Source organism: Seriola lalandi, unplaced genomic scaffold (assembly GCF_002814215.2).
Source record: "Seriola lalandi dorsalis isolate HSWRI2012SDOR001 ecotype SW California unplaced genomic scaffold, Sedor1 jcf7180002054736, whole genome shotgun sequence".
In the NCBI taxonomy this organism is placed as follows: Eukaryota; Metazoa; Chordata; class Actinopteri; order Carangiformes; family Carangidae; genus Seriola; species Seriola lalandi.
Window position 1 is genome coordinate 2,416,242 of NW_019525289.1, and position 14,583 is coordinate 2,430,824.

Consider the following 14,583-nt stretch of genomic DNA (forward strand, 5'->3'; position numbering starts at 1 on the left):
CACAGTGTTTATAAGGAACTGAGAAACATGGAGAACTCCAACGTGCGGTAGACGCTCACAGAGACTTACTGTGCTGTAGATTCTGACTACTTCCAGCCAGTCGGAGGGCAGCTGTACAGCAGCACAGAAGTATCTGCGGACATGAGGCTTGGTGCAGGGCTGATTGGCAGCCACAGCCAGTAAGAAGTTTGCTGTGATGCGGATGTTCAACTCCTGTCGAGTGTAAACTGCCAACTGGATGGGAGAGGAAGATCAGACACACTGTACATGAATGGAGTAAATGATTCGAACCCCTTCATCCATCACTTTTGCGCTTCGTGTTCGCCTTTTTTACTTATTTTCATGCACCAACTTAAACTGTTTTTGTCTGAATACTTGATTGAAAAATGAAAATGATGCTAATGTAGTAATTAGCAGTGTTGAAAAACATACAAGGAGATAGTGACAAAGGTTTCACTTGCAGCAAGCAAAAAACAAACAAAAACAAAACTCTAGTACAAAAAGAAATTGAAGTAAGTTGATCCTCCAGGAAAAGAGCAACAATAATTTATTATTCATGAAATTTATTCAATGGAAAATTGAGAGTAAATGTGGAATAACTGGGGGAAAAAAAAAAATATATATATATATATATATATATATATATATGTATGTATGTGTGTGTGTGTGTGTGTGTGTGTGTGTGTGTGTCTTGAAGACTTTTCTTGGTTGTTTTTTGTTAAAATTAGAATTCAGGAGCTACAGTCCACCCACCCACCCACCACACAGACACGTAAGCTGCACACACCTTGAGAAGAAACTGTGGGTCATGGACAGAAATGTCCTTTGCCAGGTTTATGATCCTGGTCCAAACACTGTTCTCTGAGTCCCACTCCTTCTGGCCTGGAGCTGTGCTCTTATTGACCAGAGAGCAGCACACCACATTCAGCAGGAGATACTGGGGGGCGGACAGAAAGACAGAAACGTGTGTGTTCACAACTGAGAGGGGGAGTCATAGTCACTTCCATCAACACATAAACACAGGAATATAATTTGGCAGCAGTGGTAAAGAGTAATGCTAAACTTGCAAAAAAAGAGAATATTTCTTTGACATACTGTACATACATTGTGTAAAATAGTTTTTTGTACCTTTTTATCCTTCAGTTCCTCCTCAATTGTTTCATTTCCTCCATGAAACTCTGCAAATTCCTCCTGTCCAATGACCACAGTCTGTTCCAGTTCCTGGTTGACCAGCTCTGTTTCCAGAACAGGTAATTCCATGGTTGAGCCAGCATTAAGCTCCATCTCCTCCCCTTCATCAGACAGAGCATCATCTCCCTCAGAGTGCTGCTGATGCAGAAGTCACATTAAAACAGTAATACTGGCAAATGGGATGCTTAAAAAATGATGTTTGTCCGATATTTTAAAGAATGTATTTGCAGCTAAGTTAAGACAACAAAATATTTTTTTTAAAAAACTAAAAAAAAAACAAATGAAGATTTCATGTACCACACTTGTTTCTTCAGCACAGGACTCCATCACACATATTTCCTCTCTGCCTTCGTCTCCTGCAACATCCGTCTGCTGTTCTCCGCCCTGACCATTATGCAGGAAGGAAGGAGGATGGGCAAAGCGATTGAGCAGAGCAGTGCTGGCCATGGATGTGGAAAACAGAGAGTCATCAGGGACAGAGGAAGTTAAGGAAAATGAGAGGCGAGGTGAATCACTAGTTAGGAGCTTGTTCTGGGTGCTGAGGAGGGGAGAGGTGAGGGAAGGCGCGAAGGAACAGGTTGAGAGAAGGAAGGATGATGTGGAAGACAGGCTGGAGGGTTGGAGAGAGGAGCAGGAAGAAGGTTGTGCTGCAAAGTCTATGAGCGGAGAAGAGCGCTGGGGCATCACCATGGAGGTCTGAGTTAAGAACTTATTCTCCAGACTCGGAGGAGCATAGTTGGAAGACAAACTTCTCCCACATGTGGCCTGCTGCTGCTCTCCTTGAGCCATAGTTGCCTGCTGCAAAGTCAGGGCCCTCATCTCTGTGGAGAAACACATCAATTGGAAGGTAAAAGGTCTCCTCTCAATCACAAACCTTCACAATGCAAAACAGCATGAAGTTTTGAGATAAGGAGTTCAGCAGCATTCCTTCAACTGTTTCACCAAGCATTGTACTACTGTAGTTCAGGGTGTGTTGCCCTGTTGAAAGCATCCATAAAAAGTGTTCAAAGTCTGGAAATAGCACACAGCCCAAAAGACTTCACAGAGTTTCACTAAACACCAGGAGAACAATAATGAATAGAGAATATGCCAACATTTGTAAATAATACTCTAAAAATGAGAAATTCTCCATTAAGCTGTATAAATCAGTTTAAGTGCTGATCAAATGCAAAGATTCAAATAAGAACAAAGGGCCTGCTGCGCAACAAAAACTCATCTCTAGACCAAATTAAAACTCTTTCACTGACAGAAAATGTTTAAATAACTACTAGAAATGTAATAATTAGTCGTTTTTGACAATCAATTAATCATGAGTGCACTTTTTCAAGCAAAAACACCTAACGTGGCTCTTTTTTTCGTAATATTGTGTAACATTTTGAAGGCAACATGCTTAATCGACTAATTCCCCAAGTAACTGGAAGATGATGATAATAATTGTGAGTTGTAGCCTTATTTTTTAAGTTGGCCCAGAACTGAGTTTTCTTGTGCACAAATGTAAACAACCAGACAGTGTGGAGTAAAGTCAGACATTTAACTATCAGACAGAAAGTCACATCCATAGTGTCGAGACAGACGGGGCTAACTGCCATACATGACTTAGTCAACATTTAAAATTAGTCACGGTGTTTCCCAGTAACCTCCTGCCCTTTGACTCAAGGCTTTCCGTGGGTGTGGTGGTGGTTAGCTATGAGCCACGTAGATTAGACGCAGAAAACTCACCGTAAAACCCACAAAGTTAACTCCGCAGGCAGAGCGCTGAATCTAAACAAATGTGTCTGTCTAACATGTACAATGTCGTCGTTTAATACACGGTTGGCATCTCTTTCTGAAGCTAACTGCGCCCTCGCACTCTCAGTGCATTTCCTCATGCAGCAGCAGCAGTAGCGCCTCGGCCCGTCCACTGCAGAGCTCCTATTGGTCAGTATTTTGTGTACTTTTTTACCGTAATTGCACACATATAGGCACCAACCCTCAATATAATCGAACAATAAAGGATAAGGCTGACATTATTCTTTATTTCACTTACTGCCAGTACATCATATATCAAAATGAACAATCTATTTGTCCACTCTGTGAGTGGCACTCCGCTCAGCACCAAGTTCATGGTCCGTGCCAAAGATATAACTTCTGATAAAGGGTCAAAAATATACTTCCGTTTTTTTAAAAAAAGACTAAATATTTACTATGCAGCTGGATACTGTAGTTTTTAGTCAACGTTATTCAATCAGGAGTGAGCAGTGTAATTCTAACTATTTTCATTTCTGGACAGTTCAGAAACACCTGTTCGCCTGGTTATTCATACAGTTATGCAATTATCCAATCGGTCAGTCACATGGCAGCAGTGCAGTGCATAAAATCAGGAAAGGAACTGCAGGTAATGATCACATCAAACATCAGAAAGATGAAAAAGATGCGACTCAGTGACGTTGACCTTGACATGATTGTTGGTGTCAGACGGCCTTGTTTGACTATTTCTAAAACTGCTGCTCTCCTGGGATTTTCTCAGTCTTTATAGTTTAGTCAGGCATCCATGAGTAGCAGTTCTGTGGATTGAAACATCTTGTTGATGAGGGAGGTCAGAGAAGAATGGTCAGATTTGTTGGAGCTGACAGACTCAACTCAAACTCAAACCACTCATTACAACTGTGGTGAACAGAAAGGTATCTCAGAATGAATAACAACTCAAACCTTGAGGTGGATGAACTACAAAAGCAGGAGACCATGTCAGGTTTCACTCCTGTCAGCCAAGAACAGAAATCTGAGGCTGCAGTGGACACAGGCTCACCAGGCTCACCAAGATTTGAAGAGCATAGCCTGGTCTGATTAATCTAGATTTCTGCTGAGGCACGCAGATGGCAGGGTCAGATTTTTGCATAAACAGCGTCAATCCATGGACCCAACCTGCCTTGTCTCAACACTCCAGGCTGCTGGTGGTGGTGTAATGGTGTGAGGATGTTTTCTTGGCACATCATGCCACATCCTCCCTGAGTGTTGTTGTTGACCATGTACATCCCTTTACAGCCACAATTTACCATCCTCTAATGGCTACCTCCAGCATGATAATGCACCATGTCACCAATAACTAAACTAATAAACCACTAATAAATAAATGAGTAAATTAAATAAAAGGCACTTGGATGAAGCAGATAAACAGTAACAGTGACAAGTGACAGTAACAAGTGCAGTATACAAGGTATTGCACAATGAAGGTGTTCCTAATAAAACACTCAGTGAGTAATAAGAATAAAATTAACATAATTGTACAACTGACCATCTTGGTTAAAAAAGTTCTGTAACCAATAAAATATTATCACTATACCACTGGTGACAGTGTTGGTGACGTTACCGTAACTGTTCATGTTCGGCTCAAAGGAGGAAACGAAAATGCTGTATTTCCGCTGCAGCAGCGACAACGGGCACGTCAAAAAAGAAAATGTGGACTGTAAGGACAAACTGAGGCCGGAGAAGGACCGTCGAACTACATAAATCGTCTTCGTAGAGCTCTGTTGCCAGGCAGTAGTTGTTATTTAAAGTTCACAACCGAATATTTGACAGTTTAAGGGTCGTTTCTAGGTTAACTCGTCGTCTTGTTCGGTGGTGGTTCGCTTTGAGGAAGCAGCAGCTCGGCTAGCCAGCTGAATTAGCTAGCCTACCAGAGATGGGGACGAGAGCCAGTCGCCTACAGGAAGACCCGGTTCCCTCTGCTTTCGGAAAAGATGGCACAAAGCGGGATTCCTACCGGCGACCCCGCCTCACCAGACCCACTAGTCTCATGGTGGACTTCTCTGGGAGCTTCGAGGACACGGAGGCCAACCGGAGTCGATCAGAGGAGGGCAGCGATTCGGACCTAGGGCAGCATGGGGCGAGCGCCGACGGTAGCCCCGCTGACCACCACGGCATCCCCTCTAGCATTAGCCAACCGTCACCTGCGGACGACAACAACAGCGAAGGAAAACCCGAGGAAGACGGGAACACAAGCCCGGAGGCTCCCGTCGACGCGGAACATCAGCCCGGAGAGGAGACAGGCCGCACGCCCCACCGCACTTTTTCCGAGCGGCTGCCCGGGAATCGGCACTCTTCCGCCCGCAGTGTTGGCGCAAGATCCGCCCGGGTCCGGGGCACACACCAGCGGCCGGTGTCAGAGGCTTGGATCGGCCTGTACCGTGTTAACAACCGCCATGGCAGTAAGTTAACATATCAACGCAGTGCAGTAGTACTTTCTATACACCAAATTGTGATTATTTTGTGCCGCATAAATAACACTTGCCATATTAATTGGCTGGTTTCCATCAGTAGTTGATGAGTTGTGGTTTGCTTTACGTGTCAGGACAGCTCACTTACAGGGACATGACGGGTTCACTAGCAGTTTCATGGAATACACAGATGTGTTAGAGCCTGGAAATATGAGTAATATGAAATTGCTCAATTTCATCAGCACCAAAATGTTACGAAATTTGGGGTATGACTGTTGATTCTTTTTTAAGACAGCTGATATTTAACTGAATACAAGAGTGAGTGACTTGTTTTTAGAGAAAATTACCGTACTATAAATCTCATGTCCATGTAGGGGGTAAGAGTATACATCGTCGACCCTAAAACAATTACATAAAGTCTCCAGAACAGCTTTTAAGGCAAAGAAAATATACTTGAACTTATGTAAACACAAAAACATTTGGTCTCATATCAGACAATGAATTCAAAATATCTCCCAGTGCAACCCTCAATCTATCCAGTCTGAAATTAAAATGGATTATTTGAGGAATTTACATTCCTTAGCAGATGATCTCTTTTCCCGTGCTTACATGCTGACTAAAATCATCAGAGACCCTATTGTATGAAGCAGAGCTATGGCGTAAAACCTGAAGTGGTGACATACAACCTCTTTCATGTCTGAAAGCCTGTTGACAGTGGATGTCGGGAAGTGAAAGCCCGTACTCGGTCCGCATTAGATAATCAAATACACAGAGATGTGACATTTTGAGCCAGAACACAACAGTGTGGTGGGTTTCCCAGGCAGAGCCCTCTAGCAAGTGTAGGGAAATGGGTCACAACTTCACATGCTCGCTCACTGCTGGCAGCAGCTCAGAGATGGAGGAGAATGTAGGGCAGCAAGGCACTGTTTCTGCCTGTCTGTCCCAACCACAGATGGCTCAGGCCAGAATGACTGTTTTGCATGGTGCATACAGTCAAATAAAGCTTCAAACTATTATGGGTCACTAACACTTGTGGTAACATCATTCACACCGCGAGAGTACAGCTTTTACACCACGTTTCAGCCTGTGTAACCTAGATGTCCAAACACAGCACTTGTGTTCAATGTGATGTGCACACCATCCATCATTTATATCTTGCTCTGACACAACACATTATAATCAGCTCTGCTGTGTCGCTGCTTTGTGCAGATATCCGCTGCCCTTTCTGCTCCAAGCCTTTCCCGGGGGGTCGGATTGAGGATCACCTGTTGAGCTGCCTCACGTCTCCTCCTCTACCTTACAATAGTAAGTGTCATATCGCAGAAATGCACCAACAACTGTGTCTTTAAAAGGCTGGAAACACTAAAGTTGTTTTGTTTGTGTTCACAGCGGATGTGCTTAGTAAAGACAGTGGAGAGTGCTCCATCTGTTTGGAGGATCTGGTACAGGGGGAGACCATTGCCAGGCTGGCTTGCCTCTGTGTCTACCATAAGAGGTAACAAAGCTCATACTGTATTTGCATTACCATAAAACAGACAGGTAAAACTGAAAAGAGGAGAGTGAAAAATACAAATGAGTGCAGGTGAGATTAAAAACAGGCCCTCTGCATGGGGTGGGGAAATGTTTCTTGTTATTTCCAGATCTGAAAAAAGCGTGGTAACTGGAATAAGGTTTTAGAAAATAAGGAAGTAAAAGTTGTTTTGCACTAGTTCACATATCAGAAAAGAGACCTGTTGTCCTTTACATGTTCTCTAAAGTTATCGTGACAGCCACTACTGTCATCAACAATCACTATTTTCAACATGAGATAAAACAGATAAGTGCAGTATAAGAGAAAAGTTCTGTTCACTTTATGTAGCAAAGGAAAAGACTAACAGTTTGTTTGTCTTTCTGTCCTTGTACCAGCTTATTTTACAAGTAAAGGTTGTGAACATTTACCAATTGAGCTTTCGCAACTGTGAAAACAGCTGCATGTTTGTTACATTTTAGTTGGGTATAGTCACAAAGAGTTTTGAAACTTCAGCTAGGAAAAAGAAATGACCGTGAAGTTGTTAAAGTCCCACCAGTGTTTATGCACGTTTCAGCCCATTTACTACATATCACGTGTAAGTCATTCTCATTTCCAAAGCATGCTGTAATGTTCAACACTTTTCCCAGCTTTCAAGCAGCCATTGTTTTCCTGTAATTATGGTAAAGTGTCACAACAGACCTGCTGAGGTCTGAAATTTACCAAGATTAGTTAATTCGTCAAAGTTATGTTATCATTGTGTGTCCAAGCAGTTGTAAGTGCAGACTGATTTGAGTAACAATTTAAAAAAACAAAACAAAAAAAAAAACATATGATGTTTAACTGAGATGGATGACCAGCAGAGAGAAAGTCAAAACTTAGGATACAAATTAAGTTGCCACATGAAGTTCATTTCAGATAAAACAACATGTCATTTGTTTTGGCCCCAAGGGTGCAGGCTGTCAGTTTTGTAGCACAGTTTGTGTCTGTTTGACTGTAACTGACATTCGGAGCCACAAAGTAGAGCAACAAAGATTTGGAGAAAAAAAACCTGGAATTTCAGAGACAAAATAGTGACAGAGTTGAAAATAATTACACACTACATCGTCACACACTTGACACAACAAACATTTTTTTAACACCGAGGTTGATATTTTAATGTAGTTCTACAACAAACATGTATTCCCATTATTTATAATCCAATTATTCATTCATTTGGTCAAAGTGAGAAATGTGTATCACAATTTACAGAAACTGACTGTGACCTCTTCAATTTGCATTAAGGCAACTCAAAATAAAGACTGGCCCTGGTCCACCCTGGTTCCATTGTATTTAACAGGCCAGTGAGCCTTTAAACTTATTCACAACCCACTTCAGTGATTACATTTAGTCTTGTCTCACATTGTCAGTAAGTGCATTAAGCCAAAAACCCACTACAGAGGTTTCGCCCTCTAAACATGAGTTAATCAAAAATGTAATGTCTTGGTGTCTCCACCCCTATCTCTGCTCGTTCTCCCTGTAGCTGCATTGACTCCTGGTCCAAGGTGAAGCCCTGCTGCCCTGAACATCCCTTCGATTGACTCATGGGTCACAAGTTTTCCACACAGTGACCAACCCGACTCAGGTATGTGTGTGTCAGACTTACTGAATGACCAGGAAACGCACAACAATGCTGTTGTAGTAGTTGTTGTGTCATTGGAGTAGATTATGGCTAATGCCCTGATTTTCCACAACAAACACAGGAGAGTAATTAATCAAACAACAAGCATAATTGTGATTCATTTGATCAATGTGGGATTGGCAAGCTACAGCATAATTTAAGAAAATGGACATGATCAGTATCCAGAATTAGCTAATCACCAACTGGTGGGTCATCATTTTAATCATCTGGGCATTCTTGGACATTTTACAGCACTAGTACTACTATGATATTTGCATTTTTAGTTACTTTAGTTTCCATACTAAATGCTCCGTCTCTTTAGATGAGTTACTTTGAGAAAACAGGGTGTGGAATGTAAAATGTCTGAACACAAGAACCTGTACACAACCTTTGTCCAAATAAAATGATACAAAATTGGCCCAATTTTGATTGAAATTGTGAACGGTGACAAGAGCACAAATTTATTTTTTATTTAAGTATTGAGGCTCAAAACCTAGCCCAGTTTATTATACATCCAATGTAAACATCTGTATCCATAGCAACAGGTATTATTACACTAAATGTTCCCCCACTGCTGGACTTGAATGTGTTGGGGAGGGGGGTCTGCAGTCTCGCGGTTATTATGCATCTTGACCTAATTAAAGTAGCCTAACTGTTACAGCGGGTGTGATCACTCAGTCATTATTTGACCAAAACACATTTACATGTGTTATTGTGTTAGTTGTACATTTGGAGAGTGTTGCACATACATTCACATAGATATTCACCTGGTTATCCATGTGAGCATTGCTGCATATTAATCTATGTAGACCTGTTTTGGGCTATACTGGAATTGTATTGTGACTATATTGAATTATCTTCTCACAAATGATCCGCTACCCATTTTATTTGATGTGATTTTTGCATGTATTTTCATATCATGATTTAATTTAGTATAAAATATTATTATTCATGTGATTATTATAGATTGCTATTTGCCAATTCCTGTTGCAGATTCTATTTAAATAAATTTATTACAATACGCAGTTCTTTGTCTAATGGTTACTTTTGTCTTTTTCCATCTTTACAGGAGACTACACTGAATCCTAACAAAATCCCAATAAAGATGTGTTATTGAACAAATAAAAGCCCCCCCTGTCCCTCTCAGACGCAAACCTATATTTGAGTGGAAAGCAGACGATCCTAAGAAGAAGCTGCAGTTAGTGACACCCACTGCCTCTCCATTTGGATCAGTCCATTTGAACTTAGTCTTGACCATTTCAAGCCAAACTCCCAACAACAAAAAAATAAACCAGCTGCTCTGTCTAATCTTCGGTCGAGACCCTCGTTGGAACAGAAGTGGATTTCACTTTCTATCTCACGGACTTGGCTTTAATCCACGGAACATTTAAAAAAAAAAAGTCAAACAAATATTATCATCCCAGAACGATGGAACTCGCCCCAGGAAGATCTTGAACTTGGGGAGGAATGCAAAAAAAAAAAAAAGGTCTCAACTGTGACTCTGGATCCTCTCCTGTGTATTTTTCTCCCTCCGAACGGGATCGGTCATTTTATCAAGTATTTTGCAAAAACAGTATTGTTCCATGTTATACATCGGATGAATGTTTTCTTTCCTCGGCTCACCCCAAATGAACCGACCTCACACTGAAAGCGTGAACTGTTACCACATAAACATTTCTTTATTTTGAACTAGCTGGAGGTTGAGGGCTTGTTGTTGGTGAATGGGGGCTGCCGTTACTTGGTGTTTTCTGTTTTCTATTACCTGTAAACATTTCAGGGGAGGTTTAGGGAGATAAGTGTTTTTCTCAGTAGGTCAGTTTCTTGTTGGTGGTTAGTTAGCGCTGAGTTTAATGTGCTGCTACTTGGTGGGTGTTTTGGAAGGTTGTAGGTATTTCATAGGGCCATAGTAGCGCTGGTGTTGGCACCAATTTGAGCACTTTTGTCCCTCAAGGCTGTTTTTTTTTTTTTTTTAACCCCACATAAGATCTTGGATAAGGTTGTGTGTGTGTGCAAGTGTGTATGTATATGTCTTGAGATGATGACCAGGGACAGGAAATGTCCTGAGAATGAGGCTTGTGTGTGTGTGTGTGTGTGTGTGTGTGTGTGTGTGTGTGTGTGTGTGTGTTTGTGTGTGTGCTTACTGTAAATTGCCCAGAAGTCTGCTTGGTTAAGCGGGTTAACCTTTTTAGTTTTTCATGCTAGTTTTTAACTACAGTCACGCTGGCAAACATCATGTTAAATGTGGCATTGGTACGAAACATGGCGACCGTTCGACTTTGAATGCGGTTCAGGGGTTTTGTCCTCCTCCTCCCTCCTCATTCTCACATACTCTCTGGGGTGTAGTCCGGATTTTTTGGACCAGACCCCAAGCGACAGTTTTCGCCATCTGGTTACATTAATGCCAGATCGGTGAGGGATAAAAGGGGTGGAGGGATTGAGGGATGTATTTTTGGGGCATGTTTACACCATGTGGCATCTGCCTCTCTCCCCAACACTGGAGGCTATGGACAGCTGATGGTTAATTATTACATAAGTAGCCCCTCTCCTTTTTTTTCTTTTTTTTTTTGGGGGGGGGGGGGTTTAGATATTATATCATCACATTAAGGTCATGATTATTGCTAAATGTGTTAAATGGCTTTCCTTTGCCTTGTTTTGTGTGTGTTGATTGCCTTTGCCTGGTGACGGGGTTTTGTGCAAGTAGATAATGTAGTGTTTTTAGGGCTGAACTGAGGTGGAGGCCCACCAGTAAGGCTGCTCAACAGATGCTGTCTGATACAGGTTGTGCACAGGCCAGGGGGAAACTGGGAAAGAACAAAACATAAATTGATTGCTGTTGCTGCCTGCTCAAAAGGCGAGTGTGTACCATGTGTTCCAGTGTCTTTCCTACAGTGGTATGAATCAGTTTAGAGGTCAGGCCGGTGCACAGGTTTGCTACTGGCCAGTTCATTCACCCCAGCCTTCTTTTTTTTTTTTTTTTTTTTTCTTCTTCCCTTTTCTGATCCCTGGTGTATTGCAGTCCGAGGTGCTACAAATTGTCCCGCCACTAGAGGGCAGCCCTGTGCATGTTTCTCATATTTTTGTATTGAGACTAAAAAAATAATGCCAAAAGTCTGGCTGTGCATTGGGGGCATTGTGTGAGAGCGTGCGGAAGACGAGGTGCATTGATCATTAGATGTTACATTTGTTGTGGTGATAAGTTATGATGTTGTATACTTTGGCTGGGAGGGGTGGGGGTGTTTGTGTGTGTTTTTTGGGGTAGGGGAGGGGTGGTGGTGGTTGGGTTGTCGATGAAAATAATAGACAATCTAAAACCCCACATTACTCTCATTGACTTTCTTACCCCCTCTAAGCTGTGTGGTGCAATACCTCAATTTTTACCAATGCTAACTAAACGCTCTGTGTAAACTAGCTCCTCTCCAACCAAGAATGGTATTTTGTATAAATGTCCCTAAGTCCTTGGTTTTGAATCACAGGGCACTGATCCCCTGTGCTTTGAGGCCGATGTATTAGACGAGAATGTTTTTCAAAGAGTCACCACAGCAGTATCTGCATCCCCAAGATATGGACAATCTGCCTTTACTCTGGTATAAAAACAAATTGAATTTTATTTATTAAATTGTAAATATGTAATGCAATTTAAGAAAATGGCTTGGTCTTTGTCTGTTCAATATAATGTTTCTAAGCTCCAATCTTTTGTATGTCTCAGAAATTGTTTTTATATGTATTTTTTACAATAAATATGTGTGAGAGATGTTTTGTGAATGTCTGTTTTGTGTCTTTAAGTGTCAATGATGTGTTTGTGCCGTTCAGTCAGACCTAGTTTTATTTTAATGAGCATTACACTTAACATTAACGACTAGCACAAATGTTATTAACTACTTTATTTTATTTAGCAATTGACGAACACAACTATTGTCCATCTATATTTTAGGTGCTTAAAAGTAAAGTTAAGGATTTTCCTCCCTCTAACTGTATTAAAACTGAAGTCTTTTAAATAAAAGTGTAAAGATATAGTTATAAACCTGAGCTTTAATTCTGTAAGGGCTTCATCTAATTACAACTCAGTACTGATTAATCTCTTATTTCCTCAAATTGTTTTATCTGTAATATGTCACAAAATTGTGAAAATCAATTCCCATTATAATTTCACTGAACCCAAGGCGGCGTCTCCAAGAGTCCAGGAGATATTCAGTTTCCAGTGATTTATCATGAGTGAGGACATCTCCAGCGAGAAGCTGAATTTAGGGAAAATTAGGGAATTTGTGCCTGAAACAATCAATTAAAAAAATTAGTTTTTAGTCAATTGATTACTTGACTAATAATTTCAGCTAAGCTATCATACATGTACCAAAGTGACAGGTTTTGAATGGTTTGAATGCACTTTAATGTTGAAATATCAGTAAATCATAGTTCCATTCAAACACATCTAAAAAACGTGGTTGGTCAGTGCTCGGAACAACATTTTTAGATACATAAAAAGTATGTATGTGGTAGATGAATAATATTAATAAATAAACACATTATCACAAGGCCCATAAATAGTTGCATGAGTGCTTTTGAGGTATCACACGATCTTCATCAGCCTTGTTCCCTGCTGTTAAAAATGAACTTTCAATCTCAGCCTGTAAGTGAACTCACAACCCGCTGATAATGATAATAACTTAATTTATATTGCACTATTCAAAAACAATCTACAACATACTTTACAAAGACAGTGCTCAGAAAAAAAAGGAAAAAAAATTGTGTTATTTTACATTTAAATTCCATGACAACTGCAAAGATAGTGTGATACCACTGAAAGCTCCGGTAGAGCTACTGAAAGGACCATGTGGTGCGTTTGTTTTGTTTTGTCAACTCCTGTTTCCATGGTCAAGAATGGATTTTTAATCTGACATATAATTCCTCCCTTTATGAAGCTTATAATGTTAAGTTTTTGTATGATCCTTTCGCAGGCTGCACTTTGCATTTATATCAATGAGAGTAGACACAGTATTAGAAACACATTTTAAATCAACACTTCTCCAGAACACTTTCAACAAAAACTGCACATATTAACCTTCTTGAAGGGAGGGTGTATTGCAGGGCTCTTGTATTGGTCTGACCAGTATAGGAGTACAAGCCCTATTCTTAAATAAGAAACAACACACATCATGTCAGCCTTAGTGCGATAATCCCATTTAGTTTTTGTTTGAATTGATGAAACAAATCTGTGATTCAACAAACCAACTATTGCTCAGATTCAGCTGTACGCTCTTGTCGCTCTTTCTTTTTTTTTGTTGTAGCTACAGTGCAAGCTTGAGGATTAATGTTTGTCATGTACAGGAATCATGCAGTCTTGATTCACAGTGTAATGTTAATGTGAATATGTCATTGTGGATCTTGGGGGCCAGAGTGTAGCAGCTCTTTATTATTTCATTGCTGAGTATTTAATTTTGTTTGATTTGACTGTATCTTCATTAGTGAGGAACTACAGAGCTCCTCAGGTTTGTATACTGCAGGTGCGTATGTGAAGGACCAGCATGCACCTGACGGGTCTTTGACAGATCAACAGAGGCAGCTGAAGATTTCATTCTGTGTGTTTGTTTTCTTTACAATTGGTCAATAAATCACTGTGGACTTTGCCTGTGCATAATGTGTCTGTGACTGTATTTACAACATGAATTTATATGCGCACATTTTCCATCTAAATAATTATATTTTATAGATCATCTACTTACCTTTAGCTGAACGAACATGTGTGCAGAGGACGGATAACACTCATGTTCGAGGAGACATGTCTCATATCTGTCAGGTTTGTTCAGGGAGAGTCTTGGCTGGTAACACGAATCATTTCAGCAAAGCAAAAACTGTTTCCCATGTATTCTCCGTTAGTGAAGACTGACCTCAGACTGTAGTGTCATCCCTGTGGTCTAGTGGTAAGATACTGACCACAGAACAGCTGGGAGTCTCTGTCGCATCCTCCTCGCTTTCTCCTCACGTTTTCTGTCTCTCTTTACTGACATCTGTCAAATTTGGGAACATTCTCAAAAACA

General features: G+C 40.8%; 2 protein-coding genes across 2 annotated transcripts in view; one reads left to right on the forward strand and one right to left on the reverse strand.

Moving 5' to 3' along the window:
• tep1 (telomerase-associated protein 1) overlaps positions 1-3,081 on the reverse strand; it is a 29,996-nt gene extending 26,915 nt beyond the window's left edge. Inside the window, exons 1-5 of the mRNA XM_023424424.2 lie at positions 2,911-3,081; positions 1,489-2,012; positions 1,129-1,326; positions 788-937; positions 70-234 (exon numbers count right to left, since the gene is read on the reverse strand). Of these exons, the coding sequence (XP_023280192.1) occupies positions 70-234; positions 788-937; positions 1,129-1,326; positions 1,489-2,010 (1,035 nt within the window). The 5' untranslated portion in view covers positions 2,011-2,012; positions 2,911-3,081. The remainder of the gene's footprint in view (positions 1-69; positions 235-787; positions 938-1,128; positions 1,327-1,488; positions 2,013-2,910) is intronic.
• A 1,497-nt stretch (positions 3,082-4,578) lies between these two features.
• Positions 4,579-12,302, forward strand: LOC111668402 (uncharacterized). Its single transcript, XM_023424458.2, has 5 exons — positions 4,579-5,375; positions 6,594-6,689; positions 6,774-6,879; positions 8,414-8,515; positions 9,621-12,302. The coding sequence occupies exons 1-4, from the start codon at positions 4,850-4,852 to the stop codon at positions 8,469-8,471; spliced, it is 786 nt and encodes a 261-aa protein (XP_023280226.1). The 5' UTR covers positions 4,579-4,849; the 3' UTR covers positions 8,472-8,515; positions 9,621-12,302.
• The last annotated feature ends 2,281 nt before the right edge of the window (positions 12,303-14,583 follow it).

What these genes read in the sequence shown, in the direction of transcription:
- LOC111668402 (XM_023424458.2), top strand. Translation starts at nt 4,850, where the DNA reads ATGGGGACGAGAGCCAGTCGCCTACAGGAAGACCCGGTTCCCTCTGCT. An exon ending in TGTTAACAACCGCCATGGCA is followed by an intron (nt 5,376 to 6,593) that starts GTAAGTTAACAT and finishes TGCTTTGTGCAG; the next exon opens with ATATCCGCTGCCCTTTCTGC. An exon ending in CTCTGTGTCTACCATAAGAG is followed by an intron (nt 6,880 to 8,413) that starts GTAACAAAGCTC and finishes TTCTCCCTGTAG; the next exon opens with CTGCATTGACTCCTGGTCCA.